Raw genomic sequence first — 23,627 nt, forward strand, 5'->3', positions numbered from 1 at the left:
TATCTAAGTTTAGTTTTGAATTATTTAAGTATATTTTAAATGTTAATATCTTATGAAAAAAGATTCGTAGTTTTAAGTATAGTGAAAACAAAATAGACAATTTAATATTGCAGATGGATGGATGGAAATTGGATTCAGCCCTAGAGAAAATATGGCACAGCTCCGCAAACATCTTCTTCACTTAGCTATCAAGTGGCTTTCAGGCCGTTTGAAGCTGTATGAGTATTAATAGGTCAAGGCTCAATTGAAGTGGACTTACAGAAATATAAAAACGGGAAAGCCTGAAAGTAATACAAGCTCGTTTCAAACAAATATAAAGGGACTTTTCTGCTCGCTGCTAAAAGAAGCAGATGACGTACTGCCATTCGATTTTTATTAAAACATTAAATATGGTATTCACGGAAATTATATATTTATATATGAAAGGCATAGAGTTCATAATAATAGATATATGGAAGCAAGCAACGTTTTTTTGCGAAGTCACCTCTTACGCATTTAATCACGGCTTAGCTATGTGATAGTGCTGTTATTATCTCCGGATCACTGCTATTTCGGGAGAATGACCTTTAATCAACCATCTTGATGGGATTGTAGGAGGATTTTACCAGAAAGATAAATTGGCTTAGACGAAAAAATGTGGCAGCCCACAGTTTTCTCAACCTAGATGATTTTATTGCAAAATATTAAAACAAACCCAGATTGTTAAAACTACCCTCTATGAAAAGAGTATGTAAACAGTACTCTATCCTCTTTTATGAGCACTAACTTCGAATAAATAAAAATGCAAAAGGCTTAACGTTCGGATTTTTTTATAGCTACGTTGCTCATGATGGTAAAACACCGTACTACGGCTGCCTTATCTTTTAGTCTGCTAGTTTTTGCCAAACGCTCCTTTTCCATCTCGGCGTTTAGGGAAACTAATGTGGAAACACTCTAGGTAAGGGTAATGCTAGTCATCAGCAAGTGTTCCTAAGATAAGTAAGTTGCTCATACGAAAGACCTGTAAAGCAACTATGCTCATATTCAAGAGAACACAAGCACATTATGTTTGCTCTAATTAAAACGTTGTATCTAATAAAGAGTTGTATCGGCTTTTCAAAGCCCACGCCACGCTGCTCTCAAATATACTCCGGCGACTTTTTTACGAAGTACTTTAAAAAACACATTTCTATCTTAATACATCGTATTATAAGCCGATGACACGAATACACGGCCATTTTTCGTCCGAGGAACCCTTCACTATAGTTTTACTGAAACCCTGGCACGTAACCGTTATAGATCTAAAACTATTTATAGTTGGCCTGTTACGCCACTTCAACGAACTCAATTTCCGCACAAAAATTACACCCGTCAGGCCCACTTTCAGTGTGCATGATCATTATTATTTGATCTCATTTTATTTACAATTACAAATGAAGAAGCAGATAATGGGAAACGCGTTACTCGCCCTTTGTTTCCCTTTTTGCCATTTGACATAGTGGTTCTAATGGCTGTATTTGTCTGTGTGTGTAGTACGTCATTTGTAGTGTGACGACGTTCACGTCTTTGTTCTTACCATGTAAGCTTCTTCATGAGTTGTTTTTTGCACATCGTTTGATCACCCCATAGCACCGTAAAACCACGGCGAATACACCCCACTCGCTCATATTCCCATATTCGTAAATACACATTCCTAGTATTCTATTATTAATTATTCATTATTTTTGACATCAGCAACATCCTATCTAGTATTTTACTTGTCCATTTTACAATTCTTCATTTCTCTTTCATTTTATTAATAATATTATTTTGTTTATTTTTGTGTTTGCCTACTTTTCGTTATGTTCTATGTTCTTTCTCGGTTTGTTTATCCCCGCTCGCAGTAAACGCTGTACGCCATAGGGGTCACCTCGTTTAGCCATTGGCACCACCTTTAAAGTACATCATTATAGGATTTGTTATATTTCAATAATAGGCCTGCTTGGTAGTTTGCTAATTTGTAATAGCGGATTTGCAGTCTCGTTTTAGTCGAATGCCAAAGGCCAAAAGATGCGCTGTCACCTACTATTACGTCTACACATGCGGACACATACACTTGCAACCCTTTGACAATTCATCTTCAATGGCCGTCCTGCTGCACCTACCAATACTTGGAAACGAGGTATTGATCAATAATAATGATGCTGCGCCTGTTGAGTGTGGTAATGACCGTCTGGGTGGCGGCGTGTGTACGTGTGTGTCGGCCTATGCTGGGCGCGCATGGATTCGTGAAACGGGCAGAGAAGAGACATCCACACGCAGAAAGAAGGGCACAGCGCACCGCTATGAAATAAAATACAGGGATACACTAGTCGAATATATTCCAGTGTCCTGGCTAGAAAATTGGTCGACCACTTTTTGTCTCTCAATGGCTTGCATACAACAGGCACAAACGTGTAACAATATCATAAGGATCGACGGCAATCATTGTTCATACATTTCATACCTACATCCGAACAATCGACTTCGCTCTTAGTGCAATTCACATGTAGTAATAATCATCATCGGTATCTATCAACCACATTTCTCACCACATTTTTCAATATCATCAGTAGTCATCTCTTCCTCCTCCTCTCTCTCTCACTTATCTCTCCCTCCCCCCATCTCCCCTCTCTCCCCCACTCTCTCCTCACTCACTCACTCACTCACGCACTCACTTCTCCCTCCCTCCCTCCCCTTCTCTTCTCTCTCTCTCTCTCCCTATATATATATATATATATATATATATATATATATATATAGTAGATATATACAAACATCTGTACATACGTTGCTGTTATCAATCATTAAGATGCTGACAATAATATTATAATTAGCACTCTCGTTTTGATGACTGCGGCCCCCCAATACAAAAGCAATGAATAGGATCCGCTTGTTGCTGGTAAAACTTAGAACGGAGCTTTTCTGTCCTCTTTAATGGCGATCTTTCATTCATTCATTATCATTGTTCCAATCAGTGCGTTTAGTAAGTAAATATTTCATTTACACTCCGATATATCAAAATTGAAGCACCATGAGAATCTTGTCGCTATGATTCTTACTGGTCGGAACAAATCAAACGTGGTAGCACTGGCTAATAGCTTCTCGTTTTTGGCATACCAAGGGAACTCAACGCACATGGCACAAATGTACCGATTAGGAGAAATAAAACCTGTTTGACAAGAGTCAAGTATAGCTATTATAGATCATAGCACAAATAAGCTAACGTTGATATACTGCTGCGCTATTTAAATGGTCGTTTTGAGACTTCACACATTCATTCGTCTGAAAAAATAACCGTCACAGCAGCAGCAGCAGCAGTAGTGTCGCGTTTTAGTCTCTTTTTAAGTATCGATGAGAGCCGACGATTGACAAAGCATTTTAACTGAAATGCTTTAATATTAATAAATCTGTGTATTTATGTAGTCGACCAAATCGGCAGCCTTATCGAATAATAATGATAATCTGTCACATCAGCTGAGGTCTTTTAGTAGAAAGACGATAAAGAAAAAAAACTTACATTTATTTACTCCACTCATGCAGTCGTCAATCACATTTACGCATTTGACATCCATTGCTCAGTTTGACATTTAGTCAATATTATCAAACGTTTATACCAAAGTCACATCGCTTGCAGAACAATTTGATACTCATCTGAATAACTATAATAGTGGTGAGGTATCCTTGGATAATGTAAGCTACCGTGAACGTAGGGCGTAAAGTATAGGCCAAATAACAAGGTCCATTAAATAGAAGAGTTTTTGACAATTTTCTGGAAGGAACTAGTGTCACATTACGATGAAGGCGTATTGAAATCTGTAAGAAGTGATGTATGGGTAACAAAATACTTGACTATGGCTCCAATTTAGAAGCGTAACAAGAAATTTCAGTATTAGAGTACATATACTGTTCACCAGGGATAGCACTTGTCAAAACAAATCTTTTTGCTTAACAATATCTCTCACTTCTATTACAGTGATCCAAAATAGCAGATGGCACATAAAGCGCTTAGGTTAGTCGAGATTACATGTGGGGTAGCTTTCAACGTAGTAATGCCAATTGCCAACTTAGAGGTTCCGGCAGAATTCAACAAGCACGTAAACCCGTTTCCGAACGCAATTTTGTTTCTAACTAGGCTTTACATCCATAGTATTAAGGTATCGATATCGCGAAAGCGACATCTTCGATCGACATGCAGGCCCAGTCCGCTATCAAAATTTGTGGTAAAACTTCACAAGATATACAGCGTCCGTAACTTTGTCAATGAAGGATGTATACAATGTTATCGCTATGCGGATACACGTGATGACCCTGGCTTTCTAGAGAAGTTCGGCGCGCAATGCGTCTCAGAGCTCGGGCGCCACCTCTCGATTAATGCTACGCTGCAAAAAGAAACAGACGTCAACGAATACAGGGGAAATATGTATAATATTATCTGTATATAAGTGAGATAACGGAATATAGGGGGTATATAGATATGTACACAAATGTATATATATTCCCGGATATAATATCTGTGATATTTTCAACAACAACATAAAGAATAAAAAAGAAAGAAGAATAGAAGCAAAAAAAACTTCACATTTTTCTGCTATGTATGTATGTACAACAAAATGATCAAGATCTGCGTAATTGATGGCTGTCCTTCGCTGACACTAGAACAAACAATAATCGTTATATTGATAGTAACAATCGGGGTCTTGGTAATGGCTAAGTAATCTAGCTTTTTAGACAATATTTGTATATGTGTATTTGTAGCGTATAGTTGTTATAGGCGATTATTTTTTGTCCCCTCCAGGCAAGCTATGGGCTTTGAATTCGATTTTTAAATTAATTCATCGCGTAACTGCCATACCAATAACTTCTTTAGCAGTGCTTGATAGGCACCCAGATTCGCAGAGGATTTCGCAAAAGTTGGCATGCTAAAGATCGTGCTTTGCCGAGACTAAAGTCCAATGCGCTTACAAAGGGCGAAGCGATAATTGGTCACATTGTTGTCCTCATAACGTAGCAATAGCAATAGTAAATACAAAATAGAACGTGATATATGAATATAAATGATCTTATACCAAATTGAAACAAAACACTGACTATAAGATACATACGACAAGATCATCCTCATAAGAACTAATGAAATAGAATGAAGACGACATTATCTGGATCTATCCATTTTTTTTCCGTTTCTGTCAATGGCAAAGCTCATTTCGTCACTGTATCGTCTGTGTGTAAACAAGCAGATTCACCTACGCAGCGGGTCGGCTTACGACCGCATTTCATCCATTCATAAAAACCCGCTCAATCTAGTCCCCAAAGGTATAAATACAGAGCGCATGTTACCTTACAATAATATTGTGTGGAATATAATCATATCATGCTTCTCAGTTTTATCTTATCCGTCCTGTAAGTTTACACTAACGTGTATCGGTTCATCTTTATGTAGTATTACTACGTATTCGCTCAATGTTGGTCGGCCTTTATCAGCACCCTATAGGGGTCAATTCCTCTGACAGCGCGGACGGTCCATGGCAAACGCGTGTGAAAGTCTTCAACACTGTACAGATGGCAGGCACCGATCGTAAGGTGTGCCTATCTTTTTTTTTTGTATTATTTTGTTCTTTTGTATTTGCGGCGCATACGCATAGCGCTGAAAACAACAGAGATCATCCTCCCTTCCATTGTCGTCATCATAGTCGCCGTTACCGCCATTACCATTGCAATCAGCATCAGCACCATTTTCTTCGTTAGGTGATTATTATCGTCGATCTTGGCGGCGCCTGTTTGAAACAAGGACATTGGGGGTGCGAAGCCGAATTCTATAAGTGTCCATTGGGAAGCGATGCTTCTTCAGTTGCTTGTGGTGGAGGCGGTGGCAGCGGTGGCGCGATATGTGTGTTTGCGCTGTTGTTGTTATCACTGTTGCTGTCGCTGTTGTTCTTGTTACTAGGGCTGCTGCTGCTGCTGCTGTTGTTGTTATAATTAGTGTTACAATTACTGTCATCAGCGGTGCCACTCGCTCCCTGGCGCAATCCGCCGAGTGCCTCTAGCAACTTATGCGCCTCTAATTGTTTCTTTTCCGAGGCTTCTGCTTCGGTACGACTCTCCTCTTCCAGTTGCTGTAAAATGATCAAATGGCCCAGAGCAAAAATAAGCCAATTATGATCTTTTTGTGCTTGCATTAATACCTGGCTATGCTATATGTGTATCTATTTACATATACAAAACACACGCTCCAGTGTCGAAACGTGTCAAATAGATCTGCGGTCTATAGAAATTTGGCTAGTTTGTAACAAAAACTAACTGTCTTGATCATCAACCATAATATGATACATACCTGCATGTGAGCTTTAACTCGTTGAAGTTCGTTCTCCAACTGTTCTTTCCGCTCAGCTAAAGTCTGCATTTTCTCTTTGAGATACATCCGCTCCTTGTTGCGTAGCTCATGATGGCGATGATATAACATAAGGATGGCTTCGACGCCTGGCCATTCATGAGGCCCTCCGAGGAACGGTGTCTGTGGCGTAAACGGACTACGACGGCCATCACCGCTAAGAGGGCTATCAGCACGTGGCGAACTCGCGCCGAGGTCGAGAAAATGGATACTGAAGGCAGGATGAGGTCTCCGACCCCGGAGCTCCGTATTCCGTACGTCATCGCTTCGTGCCATTGCGGTAGCTATCGTATCGGTGTATCGCTCGGACGGACTCAGCGAATAGTTACTGAATAAGACTTCTGGGGAACCTCCAGGCTCTAAAAAACCTACAGTGAATGAAACATCTCAGTTAAATCCTGAATCGTTCGTTTCAAGCGTGGTAAGCACGTGCTTACCAAATACCGTAGCGACCAAGCTCTAATCCAACTGTTTATTGTAAATTCCATCATGTAAGGTATCAATCATTTCAGTAATGAACGTACGAAGTTTTTCCCTAGTGTCTTTCAGCACCGACTCGTGAAACTCCTGGGCAAAGCTTTTCGGGTCAAATCGAGCCTTTTTCAGGAGAGTCTCATCGAACTCCTCGCTGCTCCTGTCGCGCGATCTGCATCTTCGTCGTCGATCAGGCACTTTCAAATTATAGCGTCGTGCTCGATCTTTAAGTACGGTTCGCCATTTTACCTCCGTCTCTGCAGTAAACATTATGTGTATTTGAAGCTGTGAGCGCACCGAATCTCGAAACTATATCATACGACGTTCGCCAGTATGCAAATATGTTATTAGTTGGTTTTGGCAAATCCGAATACTTCTGTTAGACGAGTGGTGACTTTTGTAAATAGTTTGTGTCAAGGAAAACAGTCTATTCAGTTTACTTGAATTTGTTTGTATTTGGAATATGATAACGGAGAGTGTTTGTAGATATGTTAAGAAGTGAATTTCCTATCGATTGATACTTTTTATATTCAAACGTAAGCGCCATTCAGTGTCTTCGACTATCTAGGCAAATATCGGCTTCCCTTATCACTTTTGCTCAACAGTTTTTCGTATATTCCACAACTTTTTTCACCTTTTTTTAAGCTACTCTTGACCTAGTTATGTACCTGGTACCTAACTTTGCTTGACGAGCAAGCCCTGTTATGTGTTTATTGCGCAAAATAGTAAATACAATAGTACAATTTGTTTAACCAAATTTTTTCTTACCTATTCGGTCGACTTCCACCGTTGGAGCCAAATCAAGAGCTTGCAGGAAGTGTGTCGCAGGGGGGGACTTTGGCGCTGGTGGGGGTAATTTCGCTTTAAGACTTTCAGGTTCATCGGGTCCTTTTTGCGCTTCCACTTTGGGTTTATTCTCATTTTGCTATAGAAAGGTATTGCGACAAAAAAGTCAGCTATGAGTTTACTAATAATTTGACTTGGGCAAGGCATCTCGCTCAACAACTTTGTACGCGGTTCCTCTTACACTTCTAGAACACAGTGTCAAACTAATTAAGTGCTTGTTGAAAGTGATAGATCAAACATTAGAAGACAGTGAGCTATGCTCAAACAATATGTTTGAAGAAGCCTATATTTTAGAGAATAGGCGAAAGTAACATCTAATAATATTAAATGAAAAAAAAAATAAAATAAACGTGATATGTATATATATACATGGCTCGTCTATATATGTAGACGAGCCATATCCACTAAAGTAAAAGAGCTAAATGAGAAAAACACTTTAGTAAGGCTAATTTGAAAAAATCCAGCTTCAAGTTTTTCCTGACTAAGTTGACTAATCTGTGGAAGAACCATCAGGTTTTTCTGGAGTTCGGTCCTGTTTAGACAGATGTAGATGTAACTGTATACCTGTTCCTTGTCGAGTAAGAGCAGCCTGCTCCAGAATGTTGGAGGGAGCTCGCAGGTTTCTTCCATTATTAGGTCGTCTGGAGGCAAACGCTTCCTTCGCTCTATAAATTGCTCAAAGGCAATGCGCCGCGAGTTTGAATGCATTGTCAAACCTAAACCACTAAGGAAGGCGAGTTTCTGGAAGGATCGAGAAAAATCTTACAGTTTACGATCTTTGCCATATAACCCTGAAGTAGTTTGCATGAGAGGAATATACTACAATGGAATGATACTAGAAGTGTTGTCGAAGGAACCCTTGTACCATTTATTCTAAGAATCACGTATCAGTTGTGCTACAAAACATAGTCATTCTTTTCTACTCCACGTATTTCATTTGAAAAACAGGCCTTAACTATAGTATGTCTTCCGCATTGAGAATTATCATAAAACACAAATGGGAAAATACTTACCTCTTCACTGCATTCCATCTTGATTTTAGGCCCAGCCCATGATACAATAAAAACTTTGAGGTCTCTTTCAACGTATCCGCCGATGCAGTCCTTATTTTTCATTTGAAGGTCGAGAGCTGATATTACACCTTGTTCGTCAGGTTCCTCGATTCGAGACTCTAACCCAAATAGGGGCGCTTCAATAGTTGCTTGGGCATCGATGTTACCTTGTCCCACGAGAGCCTGTGAACTAATAGAGGCTACAGGATACCCCGGAGGTGCGCTAGAACCAGTTGACACGCGGGGTGTCGGTTGCGTGAGGTTAAATGGCAAGCCCGATTGACCCAGTAGAGCATCGGCAGAAAAAAGCGAATAAAACGGTGGCATCATCCCATTTTGCTGGATCACAGTTGGCTTTACTAATTTATGCTGCTGCTGTTGGTGTTGCTGGCTTTGGCTCTCTAACAGACGCGCGTGCATACCTAAACGAATAGAGCCATAATTAATTCCTCCTTAAAGGGCAAATTAGTTACTATAACATTGTTAACAGTAGTTTTGTATTTGTGACAAGAACTGCGAAAAGATGCAAACCTTCCAATGCAGTGTAGTCTTACCCTCTTCTCCAAAATGAATTATGTTGTTGTTTTCGTTGAACGTATTTGGCAGTACGTGTGAAAACGCGCCAGCTGTTCCAGCATTTAGGGGAAGACCCGGCGTCAAGGGTCCTGTAACAGCAGGTAGACCTGGCATTTTGCCACCATTTCCATTCGTGCTATTTCCGCTATTCGAGTGCGGTGTCACCTGCAATACGAGCCAGGAACGATACCCCAATATGTCTATTGACTTGCAGAGCTTCCAGCGATAGTGACCTGAGATGTTCGTATTTTGCACTCGCATGCAGGCAGTAGATCACAAATAAAAAAAAAAAACTCAGCTGCTATATATCTTGCTTTGTGAGAATACCTGCTGGAACTTGGAACTAAGGTGGTGTTGAAGGCCTCCGATGGGTTGTGCGATTGCAGGACAGCCCCCCTGAACGCCACCGCTCATACTAAGAGAACCGGACGAGCTATTAGACTTGCGACCACTACTGCTCTCCGGACCTCCTATAGAGGCACGAGATGCTGAACTGCGCGAACTTTGACTATATAATTAAAGATAAAACATGATATCAAACAAATCTAAGTGTTAGTGATTGAGTGCAAGGATCTCGTACCTTTGATTGTAGCACTTGATGGTTACAAGTCGAAACGATCTGTTTTTTTTTTTACATAGTTTAGCTTTGCGATGCAGATAAAACTGACACGAATATTGTATTGTTAAGGGACTTATTATTTAATATGCATCTTGTCTACGATTACCATCAAGTGCACCACAAGTAAATAAAGCTAAAAGAGAGTCGTAATTAGCCAAATATTAACTTACTTCTGCGATTGGTTACGCTGTGCCTGTTGCGGTTCTTGTGTGGAGCAATCACGTGCTGTCGCAGCACTTGCAGCGGCAACGGCTTGCTCTCGAAGAAACAGTTCGTAGTCCTTACGTTTTTCCATTTCGAGACGGGCAGCTGTGAACCAGGCCGGGTCAGGATGTGTAGAACTGGGTGGCCCGAATTGATTTCCATTTGTGCTCTCCATTGCTGTTGAATCTTGCTGTCCAGCAGCAAACGTGCTTCCAGGCTGACCAGGAGCTCCCCCGATCGCAGAGGTCGGTTCTGAGCGCGGCGTACCTATTAAAAACGAGAACAGTTAATTCCGGAACGAGTAAGGGCGTTGATCGTTTCCTATTTATTTTCATTTGTCCTTCTTGCGAAATATAACTATTCCAGTATTCTGACTATGGATAGCTACCTTTTTGATAGGAATCAAAGCCTTTTATCCCTTAACTTTCGACCACCAGCTTATTTCCTCTGGCCTTACCCTGTATAATCGAACCTCGCGACGTCGATGGTACCAACGACTGTTGTTGCTGTTTGCTTGCTGTGGATTCCGTCGCATCCTTGCGGCTAGTAACCGAGCCACCCCCACTAGCGTTCGGGGATACTGCGGGCTGAAGTGAGTGATGGCTAAAGGGATTATTGAAAGGCTGTTGCAATTGCGTTGGCTGCTGTTGTTGTTGTGATTGTTGTTGGTGATGCGCAGTTTGTTGTTGGGCAGCGGCGGCAGCTGCAGCAGCTGCCGCTGCAACAACCTGTTGCTGTTGCAGCTGTGAATGGGGATGACCGTGAGTGGCTGCAGCAGCGGCGGCAGCTGCGGCCGCCGCGGCCGCATACCGCGGGTCTAGAAACATCGCGGGGTCATCGAGACGGAACGCTGGATGATGATGCAACAAATACTGGTTGTAATCGTATGGGGGTGGAAGCGGTGATGGATGCGGAATCAGACCTGGTGAGGCGGTTGGACCATCAGTGGAAATTCCGCCAGCACCCCCAGCGCTAGTGCTGCTTGAACCGGCTGAACAAGTTGTTGCACTGCCGGTACTTGCGACTCCCGGATGGACTGTTGATGGAACGACAACGCTTGACGACGATGATGACGACCCGTTAGAGATAATCGATGAGCCACTACCCGCCCTAGGGTTATACGTTAAGGCCCCATACAGAAATGAAATTTAGGTTATCATAGAGCGTTCGTTCGAAAGGAACCGTCTCGGGAAACGGTTAACGGCCCGTGAGTGCACTGTGTTACTTGAAATCATCCAAAGTACGCATACTCATTTATGCAGAATTATTTTATCTCATCTTATCGAAACATACGCGGCAAATGTCACATGCGTATCAAATGAGCCCTCAGAAACGGAGAGAGAGCGAGACAGAAAAAGAAGAAGAAGAATCCTCAAAATTTCACAAAGATCCAAGAGTTTTGCTCATTGAGGCAAACAACTTACGAAAATAATTTTATAAAATTATACGGAAGAGGAAATACGTGCAGGGCTTACATTATTTGGTGCATTCTAAAATGACGACTTATCATAAAAGTTGCATGTGAAAAGTGACCTGTACGGTTGAAATCCTCTGCTGGGCGAAGGCTGCTGCTGTTGCTGTGATTGCTTTTTATGAGGAGAAGCTCGGGGGTGTGCGGATGTCTGCGTAGGTGGTTCGGGCGTTGTACTTGTCAGGTCAATGGGTTTGCGTGCGTCTGATCCGGCCCCTGGCGACGCACACAGTCCCTGGCCCAAGGAACCCGTAGGCCGTTTTGCCGCTGACGAAGATGAGATAAACGATGATGAATAAGAAACGGCAGTCGGGGAACAGCTGGTTGGAGCCACAGGCGCGCCATTGGAAATGGGAGATGATGATATCGGCGGCGCTCGACTTCCCGGGGAACGAGGTTCTTTGCTTGCGGCTTCTAACACAGCAATATAATAATTATATGATCGTCAGTGAATAGTTCAACAAAGCAAAAACTAAGAAATCATTTATTAAATTGGTGTACATCGGGCATGACCTGATTTTCCAACACATAATTGCCATTTTTACTGGTTCGAAAATGTTCGCTTCTATCGAACTTGTATATATTACTCGATGTACTGTAAAGTTATGTTTTCTGCAATTCCTAGACAGCTTCTTGAATCAATCCTATAAACCGTTAAATAATATTTTGTACCAGAGATTTTAAAACCTTAACGTTCGCCTTAGTCTGAAGTTATATACTGAAGTATCACAATTTTTGTCATTCACAAATGTGTTCGAAGTGTTCCTAAATATAATTTAATATATAGACAGAAGGCAGAGGAAATGGATTACTACATTTTCCAAAACTCCATTCCTCCAAAACTTCCATTCATTTTACTAGCTTTCGTTACCTTCGCATTGATAATTTATATTAGTTAAAGCTGTGTCTCAATGACTTAGATTAGTTATATCATAGACATCGTACGTAACTTGAAGAAGCAAATCACACAAAAGTGCGTTTGTTTTGGAACTTTGGTTAATTAGTCCAACTTATAGGTGGATTGAGCTATAGTATTATATTACCGATCAATAATAAGGGCCAGCTTTACTTACCCGTGGGATCGATAGCTTGTTTAGCGAGCTTGCGAAGTGCCGCCGCAAAGCTGGATGTGCGAACTGTATTCACTTGTCCATTACTGAGCTGTGCCGATGTCTGAGCTGCGTTGGGAGGCTGCGGCAGGAAGGCCCCGTTCATTCCTCCAAATGGTCCCTGCGCTCCTTGACAGGGCGGAGTAATAGCCGCTGGGGTTCGCCCCGAACCCGCTTTAGATCCAGGTACTGGGGGTAGCCCATTAGAATGACCGGGGTATCCTGAAATATCCGAAAGCATGAAATTCACGGTAGCAACAACAAATCATATATGTCAATTTACAATCTAACAATTTTTTAAATTATAATGCTAATAAAAAACAAAGTAGCGAAATAAAACGGTTATAATTCCCTTTAATGGGTCTGTGGTTCTTCGAAGTGACCCTTTCTGCTTGTTTCTTGCTTTTATGGCAGTTACAAGCAGCAAATCTACTTGATTTGCTAGCTGGATTTTTAACGGACTCACTTGGTGTCATTTGTTTGTTGGTAATTGTGTTCATGCTACTGATACCGCTGCTATTTCTTTCGACAACAACGAAGCAACAACACAGCGTCGGTATTCAGTACATTTTGCCGTATCTCTGTATACTTCATCCGCTGTCTCCATCCCTGCTCAGATCATGAGGCTTCCACGAAGAGTGTGTTACCCCTCTACCTATAGAAAATCCACAACTGACTCCGTGCCATCACACTTCCTCTTCGTCCTAAAAGCCGCTGAATCATGGACGTGATCATTCTAGCCTGCCGCATGCTTCTCTTAGTAGCGCTTCTTCCCGCTCAGAGATTGTCAGCTGCCCCTGTTTTGCTGTTCATGCTGCTGTCTCCTGCTCGCGTCGCAACCGAGGGTTTGCCGCTTGATCTTCCACGCGCCACGCTACTCCAACTCGCTCCACCTTGAGCCTCTGCCCTTACCCTCGGACGGCATTATCATGATCAACATCATCATGGGCAGCAGGAGCAGTAGTGTAAGCAGACATATCCAAGCAGCTAGTCAGATAGATTGGGTAGCTTAGGTAGATAGTGGCATCGGTAACGACGACAGCGGAGGCGGCGGCGGCGGTCGCGACGGCGACGACGGGCGGCAGCGAAGGGCAACTTGGCTGCTGGGCGGCACATGACAAACAGGCGGCACCAACAAGCAGCCATTGCCGCTACAGCGCCCAGTGTCCTCGCGGACGCCGCTACCGCCGTGTAAACAACTACCACAACAAACGTCTCGAGAATAGCTTGCCTCCCGCATTCCAACATCCCGGCAGCAGCAGCAGTAGTCTCGGCCCCTAAGCCACCTTCGCTCGCACCACAGCTTTACATTTGTCCCCTTTTGAGCTCGTCGTGGAACACCGCTGCCTAACACGGCCCGCTACTCCTACGAGGCATCCCCCTGCCGGACCAGGACGTGGCTAAGGAGGCAGCAGATATCGTTCCGGGAGATAGAGCCATCTCGTTTACTGGTAGCAAGGGTAACAGTAGAGGACAGCAATGAATGGCTTCTGGCGTTTCTGTTTCGAGTAGCGAATAGCGCGAAGCCTAGTTCCTACCATCTACTGGGTTGTTTCTTCTCATTCATTTGTCTTCTTGCCGAAATCCAGTGGGGACGCGGCGCCCACTGCAATTGCTACTGGTACGACAAGCAAACGTATGCTAGCAAACGTAGCTGCGTCCATCCTTTGTTAATTGGCTGTTTCGAGCTTGACTATGCTCTAAATAAATAGGCGAAACCTTGTTGGATACCCACCCTCTTGGGGCTTTTAACACAGCTACCAAAACTGTCGTTGCTGCTCCAATTTACTCAAAGGTAAGGTCGGCCTCACTCGATCTATGCTGGTCGTTGCGCTGCAACTCGCCTGGGCAACTAGTCGGCCAACTCCGTTTATCGACAGTCAAGGAGAGAAAGGAAAGCTCCCCAACCCCACGGGTCTTTTGCCTCCTCCCTTCACTTCATCTCGTTGTCACAGCGTTGGTTCTCGAATGCAGCCGACAGCCAGCTCACTTGCCCGACCCAAATCCCCTTTCGCCCTTTTCCCCATAGTCTTCCTAATACCCTAAGCGAACGTCCGCTCGAGAGCGACTCGTTCTCGTCGGCTGCCCGCCCGCCGGCCCACTTGGCCCACACCAAGAACGAGATTCCACTTCTTTACTGCTTGAGCCGCTCTTCGTCGTCTTCTTCGTCTTGACGCGTCTAGGGCCTTACTAAATAACGCCTGTCGACTAAGATAGTTCCTGCCAAAAAAAGGGTCATACAGGGTAATATAGCTCTCAGTAATGGACGAGGGGGCAATGTCAGGACGTCCATGTTAGAAGAGCATGTAGTACAGTCACCCAAAATATTTAGAAAATTAAAAGCGTCATTAGATCACTGCTGTTAACTAATTAATCGATAGTTAATGTTACCACGACCGTAGGCGGTAAAGAAGTGCAAATATGGGCGCTAGCGCCACGCTAGCTATTGCATAATGCCCGAGGTAAAGAACTTCTCGTAAAATTTGTTCCGAATTTCAGAGCACATTGAGTGGGTAGTAATGTTGGATGGATCCTGCTAGCTTACTTACGCAACGGGTCATCGTACGTTTTGGCTAATATGAACAAGGAAGCTTCGTTAGTGTTTGCCAAAATATTCGCTTTGTGACGATTTGATGATCAATTCCCTCTGTTCTACATAAAAATGATTACGAGGATACCGCATACAATATACCCAAATAGACGACAATATAAAATATAAGATTTATTTATTACTTTTTTTCTTCAGATAATTAATATTTTAGAAACTGACAAGCATGTACTAATTACTTGTAATTCATATTTAAAGTCATCCGTGATTCTGACCCGAAGACAGCCAGCGTGTGCTCCATTGTGCCTCCTTAATGCGGTTGAATAATGTCGGTAACCCTAAGTGTAAGCACGTCTAGCATTACCGCGAGCGCTCCCCAAGCAGAGAAGAGCGGGGACACTGAATCAGCTTGCCCCTCGTTTGGGATTAGTCTTTAATGAGAGCTGGCTGGGGACTTAAACATTTAACCACATCTTACATGATTCCAAGACGGTAAAGGACTAAATTGACCGAGGTGCTGTGCTAGATTTGGCGAGGGAGATCCGCTGAGATTTCTTCATTAGTCGAAAAACCAAGAGGACGTTAATAAAATGGCTAAACCGATATTATCAATTATTCGAAAAACTTTTGGTATGGTTTTTTTATTCACTAATTAGCGTATAGCACAGTTAAAAGCTAAGTAGGCTATGGGTCCTTAAAGGTATTGCGTGACCGGTAAGTAAACCCAATTTTGCGTCATTCAGCCAGAGCTTGCAATATTACTGGGCTCTTCCTCAAGTGATAATTTGCGCATCGAAGAGATTCAGTTCGATAGCATCGCTCCACAAGTTGATAACGGATTCACCTTTCAACTTGAACGAAGTGCAAACGAAGTGGAACTCTGAAACTGGTTTCATTCGCGGTATTAGAACTTGATGCTACTCGTATGGGAATTTTCTCTTTCTCTCTCAGTGTACAACATATACGAACCCTATTAGCCTGCATAACAGCGTGGTAAAAAAAAAATTCATACGGACTGTACAAACAATAAACGTGTTTGATGCAGAACACTTAGACATTAACCTTTCTATGGCACGAGTTGACTCTAAACGTTTATATCTACCAGTCATTTTCGATATAATGATTTACGGCGTTATAAGGGAACTAAAATAAAAAACAAAGATTGCTACTGGTTTACCGAGTTCGATTTAACAATGAGTTTGCGCAGCCCGAATAAATAGCTAATCAGATCATAACCTGGTGTTTTCTCCAAATGATGCACTTCAGCGAGACAGAGAACGCGTGTAATTTAATTGAGCTCGATGCCTGTGGCTTAACATAACCCAACATAAATGATTGTGTCAAAAAAGTAGCAGCAGCAACAACGACAATAGCAAACCCCACAATAATAACCCAGCTCGTTATTATTAGCTTATACTTACCACTGAGTGGAGGTAATTGAGGATAGTCAGAAAAGCCGAATGGACGAAGGAAGCCAAAAGGCATTTGCCCCGGTGGTGTTGCAGGGTGCGGCGAGCCAGTTGCCTGCAGAGGCGCACACGGCGGTCCCAGCAACAGCGACGGGACGAGAGGCGGCAATACCCCTGCCATTCCGGCCCCAGGTCCAGACGAACTCACCGGCACCGGGGGCAAAGCACCAGGGCCAGAAGGTAGGCCGTCTGGTCGGTTCGTGAGGCCACTAAGTCCATTCAGCCCACTGAGTGGTAGGCCGAAGATGTTATTCGAACTCATTGCGGCATCCTCCTCATCGTGACCACAATAACAGATAGGAACAGGCGCAAGGATGAGCGTTTGTCTTCCCGCGAAGAATATCAGCTGCTTGTGCTCTAGCTTCCGGCAAAGGTCTAACACGATTTATCTTTAGCTATTACTCGTCTGTGACCCAGGTCGAGAGATGCATGATTACTAACTGCTAGTCACTCTTCTTAACCATTTGCTGCTTCGTCCTGTGTTTGCCCCGGGGGCTGCCACTAGAGAAGTCTAAGCCCCTCAACTGCATCCAACTCTGGCGGTCATTTACGTGCAACCTCAAACTCATGGGGAAGTACACAGTAGGACGAGTTCCCGAACGAAGAAATCTACACAAATGGGTACGGGCTGGCAACGGTATTCTGCCTATCACCTCAAAAGCTAAGACACTAAAAGTACTGGGTCAAGCTCAGCTTCGTCTCAATGCCAGACTGCTGATTACAAGTTATATCCGATTGAACAATTTACAGTATGTGCCGAACAACAGCTAATTCGAGGTTGTTTCCGTAGTCAGGTCAAGTACTTTGGTCGAGTGACTAACGCTGGTTTAATTTGTCAAGCACGACGATCAGCAAAAATCGTTCCCAACCTGATCATCAGCGTATTAACATGAAGAAAGCCAAAATAACAATGGTACAAGTGAGGTAGTTCCCAAACGTCAATAAATGGACACTGCCCATACAGCGTATTCTCAATGCTTAATCGCCTAAAACATGCATAATATATATATGCCTTTCAGTGCGCTTGTTCTGATGGTACTTTTTCTTAATAGTTATCTCTCTTTGTATTTCTGCCCAGAGCTGAGCTGGCAAGTTTTGCCGGATGAAAGCACAGAATAAAAGAGCCACCCTTTTTAAAGCACCGTGTCGCACGATTATCTCCAAAGATCTTCATTATCCGACCGACTACCGCTCATGAACTTCAGGAACATCAACAAGCAGATAGATAACTGCTTAAACACATCTATGGAGGTAGGACACATATAGAAGAAACAGAGGCAACGGATAAAGCCAACTGAATACTCTTATAACTAAACTTTCACACCACCAACAAGCTGTCTATCAAGCTCGACTCTTTTCCTCTTGATCGGAGATATAACTGAAACTATGAACAGCAGGTCCACATGACGCGTAGAAGTGTACTTCACTCCGATTAGTAGTTGTGGCAGAGATTAGCGAAACTTTCTCATCATTGCAACGTGATCACACATCCATCGTCACAACTACGACAATCTTGCCCTATAAAAATATCTGGGTTTTGCTGTGCTCTAGTTCGTGACCATGATCTCAACGTATCTGGCACCCTGCAGTCTTTATGTAGAGTTTGCTGGGCTGCCGCCGCTGCCGCTAGTGCTGACCGATATTAGTGGTAGGAGCTCCATTCAACGCAGGGTAGCGGACGGCTTCGAGCGCAATGGAGCTCAGAGCTAACTCACTTGGTTCAGCTTGGCTATGCCTGCTTACTGTATAGCTGGCAGGCTGGCAGGCGGCTGCCTCGGTCTGCTTGCTTAAGCTCCTGTTCCCAGCGTACAAATGATAGTGCGTGGATTTGGTGGTAGTAATGGCAGGCAGCGTTTGCTCGTCGGACGCAATGCACGGTGGCCTGTTTAATAGTGGCTGGGGGTTGTCGGCGGTCGCTACGAAGTAGTAGCTGTGTATGTTTTGTAAGGCAGACAAGACCAGGCTAGAATTTCCTAGTAGCCGCGTCGCCGTTGTCACTGTTTTCCTTCGCTAGCAGCCTGCCTCTGCCAGTTTCTAGCTAGCCAGACTCTGTTCTCTCCCCTGGAAAAATCGTCGTCGTCGTCATCATCGTTGGCGATTGCTGGGGGAGGGCATCCGCTTACCTCTCCTCCAAGCCCCTCACCCTCGTCACCAACATTGACCCCTCCCTCTCCTTCCACCTCTTTCTTTTTCTCCCTGTTTGTCTTGTCAGTTCCCCCAGGTCGTCCCAGTTTTCTCCACAGTACCGTCCTGAAACCGCTATCGCTAATACAACTACCGCCACCATCACTAAGGTTACCCCAAACCCCACTAATACACGAGCTCCAGATCCAGCCGGCGCACGGTCACCTCAGTCAGTCTGTTCTGACCCACTCGCCCGGCCAGCTTCTCGCGCTTTATGGCGACCTTCAGCATAAGCAGAAGAGTTCCAGGAGAAGGAACAAACGAGCAGGTAAGCAAGAGAGGAGAGCTAACAGAGCGCAACCTTCCGAGGTGATGAGATTGCTGAGGAGCAGCAAGGATCGTTGAAAACAGCTGGTAGACTGCCTTCAACTTTCAGAGGACTCATAGGTAGCCGACCAAGCGACCAGTGTTGGGTTTTGCGATTATCAGTCCAAATGAAGAGAGTTAAAGCTGACACCCGGATCAGGTTAACGACACTGAGATACGAACTATTTGCTTTGCATGTAATGAACACTGAGTTCTCACAGTAAGTTAGGTCTCGCAATATTTACAAAGAAATTTTGCTACCTAAGTGTCCTCTGTCTAAAGACTTCGACGAGAAATATAACACTTATGGTAAAGCTTAAAGTAACTGCTTAAGTTATTAGGTTACTAATTAGGTAAAGGAAACTTAATTGTGGTTATCAGACACTTGAGGCACGAGCGTTTATATATTATAAAGTCCAATGGAGACATCTACAGAGCATTTCATGAATCTGCTTATTCTTCAATTAATGTACAGGTGTATGCGTGTATGCAGTTGTATTAGTTCTGAAACCTTTTTACGCCTTTAATAACTTTTAATGTGCGAACAGTCCTTTGGAAACCCCTGTTCGATGCAGTGTCAAGGATATGCCGCGAAAAGGTCTGCCGGACTGAGTCTTGGTACACTTACCTGGAGTTTCTCCAACAGACCTATAAGACGACATGATTAATCATATGCCATAGTAAACATTTGTCAACACTGAAATTTGAAACAGCGATGACCAAAAAGCGAAATCAAGCATCTGTTATCTTTAAAGCTACGCTAATTGTAGATGTGTCAAAACAAACTCCAGTGTTCACGGTACTAAACCCAAACTGATGGTTTGCTGAAGCAGCCTGTGTGTCAACTAGTATAGTCAATGAAATCCGTACAGCCGTATTATTAAAAGTAAATTTTCTCAAGACAAACCATTGTTCAGGAATTATTCTGGCAACAGTTGATTTATTTAAGGCAGTCTTGTACAAAATTCAGTTTCATCCAAGTAAACCTGTGCACAACAGCGCCAGTCAATTTTGAAAATTTTAAAAGTCTCTTTCAGTCCTAGCGGAACGGTTTGGTTTTAAAATAGTAATGAATGTATTTTCTTTTAATGTTTAGAACCTTCACTTTAAAGTGGCTCATCATGGTGAGCGATAAGTCACATGACACCTTTGCAATCTCATTTTTTTGAGCGAACGTTAGTAATGGCTAGGGGCTCCTTCATTCAGAAATATAACGAGGGTCGTGTGTAATATGCTAAGCATAATTTCTTTCATACAACTGTTCTTTGTTATGTTACTTAGCCGGGTATGCAATATATGCGCATCACATCCGTGTCAATCGATTAACATACCAATATCTCGCTTTACCTACTCTCACGCGCAAGCGTCTACAAAATAATTTACACTAAGCTATTATGATCCGTAATAAATTTCTCCAAAAGATAGCTATAGGGTAACATCTACACTGTAACATGCTTGGTCAGGGAAATGTTTAGTCAGATATAGGTACTTTACACCAACTTTGAAAGATATATTTATGACATGGGGATTATTTATCTAATTTTAGCATTATACTACTGTTGTACTGTATGAATTCCAATGCACGTCTATTAAAATCGTAGCCATGATAATCTGGGATCCTTAAAGCATATGCGAGAGCAATTCCTTGAACTTCACAGTTTATAGCGGAACTGTCCCGCAAAGCTTGCTGACACTATTCCAAGATCCTGACATTGAATAGCTCTACTCAAGAATGAGAATCAACAAGACTTTAACTGACAACGTATAAACAGAGGAGTTGGCTTCCAATACACTCGTGTTGTATTATTATGAGCGAACTTTAGTCTGGACTTTAGACTACAAACGTTAATGCTTTAGGAAAAAAGTGTATTTTCGAAACCTATCCTATTTCGTTTCTTTTCAAGTCAAAGACTTACTGAAGTAGGCTTAAATATTTAAACCTCATCCGGCGATAACTCTGTAACGGAAGGAACTACTCGAAGTTAACTCTCTAAAGTTAAAGGATTCGGAAGATTTGGTAAATGTATTGAGCCCCTACGGCCATTCGGGGTCGATAAGGGCTGCCTTAAGGTACGTTTGAGCAAGGGTAATCGGCAAGAAAATCGTGAACTGCCTAAGTAGATGGTGAACAACTGTTATGGTTAACGACTCTGACTATATGAAACATTATCAAAAAATAGGAGCCCGTATGCCCCACAACCTAAGCGAAAACCCTATGCAGCGTAGCTCTATATAGCCTCTAAACATGTCGATGGTAGATCCTTGTTCTGAGTGATGAAGGGTAGCCTCTCTAGGTTCATACGAAGCAAATAAAAGAATGGGTGGCTCCGCGAGGTTCGCCTAAGCTAGAGTTAAATTCAATTCTCGTCCAAAAAAGACCAAGAATAGATTCAGGGCAAAATTCTCATATACAAGAAAATTGTTGGAACTTAGAGATCCAACTTCTAAGCAGATCTGAGAACAGTTTTTGCGGCGAGACCGGAAGAACCTTATACACATAAAATTCTCGGTAAAAACAGGATGATTATCGAAGGCCCATCTGCATCGAGTATATAAGGCCACTTAACAGAAACGGCCATTCCTAGACTACACACTGCAAAGAACATTAATAATAGGTACGTTCGCGTTCATTATATTCTGTTGATCTCATTGCGACAGTCTACTACCTTTCCCACCTCTGCCAATGGAACTTTATAATCGGGCATTTAATAAAAAAAAGAAAAGTCCGAACCGCTGGCAAATTCTGTGATATTAATCCTGAACATTTTTTTATGTTACATGTGAAAATGGTGTAAAAAAACTATACAAGAGACGCTTAATATTATAGAGAACAACGGCTAATGCTTAATAATGTAATTGATCGTTAGAACTCGGAAAATGTGCGGTTACTTATTAGTTGAAAAGAACGGATGCATTTGTTATGCACTAGTTTTATACAATGCCTATGATCATAAACAACATATGTCCCTAAAATGAGCGCCGTAGTGTGGTTTTAGTCCTTGTATATTGTAACGTAGTTAACTGGCCAAATCGATAACGGTATTTCCACAAATAGTTCAACTATTTAAAGTCTTGTTACTTATGAAAAAATCCTTCTCCATAGATGAGTTCAATGAATTTTGTAGGCAAATAGGATATAAGAGATATTATATATAAAACAATTTTACAATTAATATGCCTGTAATTTTAACAAACTTGAACCAGTTTAATTGGCATCTTTTTAGTTCTTAGTACGGCCATTCCATCCAGATGTGTCGACTATGTCAGCTGGCATCCGGTTTTCAGTAAACTTTATTTAAGCATAACTCACCGCTTGTCGACGATGATGCTCCATTACTGTCCTCGTCCTATAACGAAAAAAAGTGAATATATAATGGTTTCGTTAGTTCAATTAGGGTGCCAGGTTTTAGCCTTTCATTTACGATAGTTAATCTAAAGGATATAAAGATAGCTGGGGACACGAGCACCAAGCATATTATAATAATTATGCTAATATAATAATCGCAACGTGCAATCTGATTAAAAGCACAGTGTCAAAAATGGTGCCGACTAAAATCAAGCGCCAACATTTTACATTCAGTTGAAGAGGATCATCTTCGCCGAGGTGAAACGTTTGTTCTGGGAGACTTTTTGTACCTACTATTGTCCAGAGGCCAAGAGTGACACTACTGAGGTGTCCCGTCAACTAAGATGAAGAAAATCAATTTTAGTGAGTTCGAAATGATGGTAATTCGGTCGCACCAGTTGAACTCTAATTAGAGGTATTCTAAAAATAATGGAAGTGAAGCTCTCAGATCTAATAATTTAGATATTTGGATACAGTTTACAACACAGGGATCGCCTTGATCAATGTACCAAATAAAGTGAGTCCTTAACAATAAAGATTTAAATATAAAAACTAAATCGACTGCTCTACAAATAAAAGAAAAGTGTTTTTTTAGTTAGCAATATTATTTTAATTTGTTAGGATTTTTTTGGTTGAATTCTAAACTGTTATCAAAAATCATATCAAATTAAGACGTGGAACAAGTCGGACTCCGTGGAAACTGTAGGCTTAGAATGGAAATATATTTACTAAAAGAATTATTAACTTAATAAAAATTCTGTGAGTTACCATAATATTTTTTTGAAGAAACGTTCATTGTGTGCAATGTGATCGTCTCTTCCAACGCCAATTCTACATTCGTCCAAAAGCGAGTTTTTAACAAAAGATCCTATTTGGCCTAATGCTTCAAGGCGGAAAGTGTGAACAGCAAGATCTCTTAGCTTTAGACGTATCTATGTCGTAAGAAAGCATCGCCGAAGTGATATTTTACACAATTTTTCGTATATTTTGTATACATGTTAACGTGAGTGTACGTGAAGCTAAATCGCGCCAGAGTAT

The 23,627-nt window shown here is 42.3% G+C and overlaps 2 protein-coding genes across 2 annotated transcripts in view; both read right to left on the minus strand.

The window, feature by feature from the left end:
• Positions 1–1,360: 1,360 nt before the first annotated feature.
• Positions 1,361–23,627, minus strand: part of LOC111273836 (uncharacterized) — a 29,380-nt gene continuing 7,113 nt past the window's right edge. The window contains exons 2-14 of the mRNA XM_022855820.2: positions 22,554–22,590; positions 12,701–12,958; positions 11,690–12,041; positions 10,614–11,266; positions 10,123–10,423; positions 9,661–9,841; positions 9,312–9,498; positions 8,719–9,179; positions 8,270–8,446; positions 7,628–7,784; positions 6,910–7,116; positions 6,329–6,753; positions 1,361–6,110 (exon numbers count right to left, since the gene is read on the minus strand). Of these exons, the coding sequence (XP_022711555.1) occupies positions 5,811–6,110; positions 6,329–6,753; positions 6,910–7,116; positions 7,628–7,784; positions 8,270–8,446; positions 8,719–9,179; positions 9,312–9,498; positions 9,661–9,841; positions 10,123–10,423; positions 10,614–11,266; positions 11,690–12,041; positions 12,701–12,958; positions 22,554–22,590 (3,696 nt within the window). The 3' untranslated portion in view covers positions 1,361–5,810. The remainder of the gene's footprint in view (positions 6,111–6,328; positions 6,754–6,909; positions 7,117–7,627; positions 7,785–8,269; positions 8,447–8,718; positions 9,180–9,311; positions 9,499–9,660; positions 9,842–10,122; positions 10,424–10,613; positions 11,267–11,689; positions 12,042–12,700; positions 12,959–22,553; positions 22,591–23,627) is intronic.
• Positions 15,446–19,377, minus strand: LOC111273837 (uncharacterized). Its single transcript, XM_022855821.2, has 2 exons — positions 16,706–19,377; positions 15,446–16,170 (listed from the first exon to the last, which is right to left on the minus strand). Exons 1-2 carry the CDS (start codon positions 17,013–17,015, stop codon positions 16,058–16,060), a joined length of 423 nt encoding a protein of 140 aa, XP_022711556.1. The 5' UTR covers positions 17,016–19,377; the 3' UTR covers positions 15,446–16,057.

The sequence above is a fragment of the Varroa jacobsoni genome, unplaced genomic scaffold (assembly GCF_002532875.2).
Source record: "Varroa jacobsoni isolate VJ856 unplaced genomic scaffold, vjacob_1.0 scaffold_231, whole genome shotgun sequence".
NCBI classification, from domain to species: domain Eukaryota; kingdom Metazoa; phylum Arthropoda; class Arachnida; order Mesostigmata; family Varroidae; genus Varroa; species Varroa jacobsoni.

Excerpts from the sequence above, each read along its gene's own strand:
- LOC111273837 (XM_022855821.2), bottom strand. The coding sequence starts at position 17,015 with ATGAGTTCGAATAACATCTTCGGCCTACCACTCAGTGGGCTGAATGGA. Across the intron at positions 16,171-16,705 it reads TCAATTACCTCCACTCAGTG|TTTCAGAGTTCCACTTCGTT; the intron begins GTAAGTATAAGC and ends GAATGAAACCAG.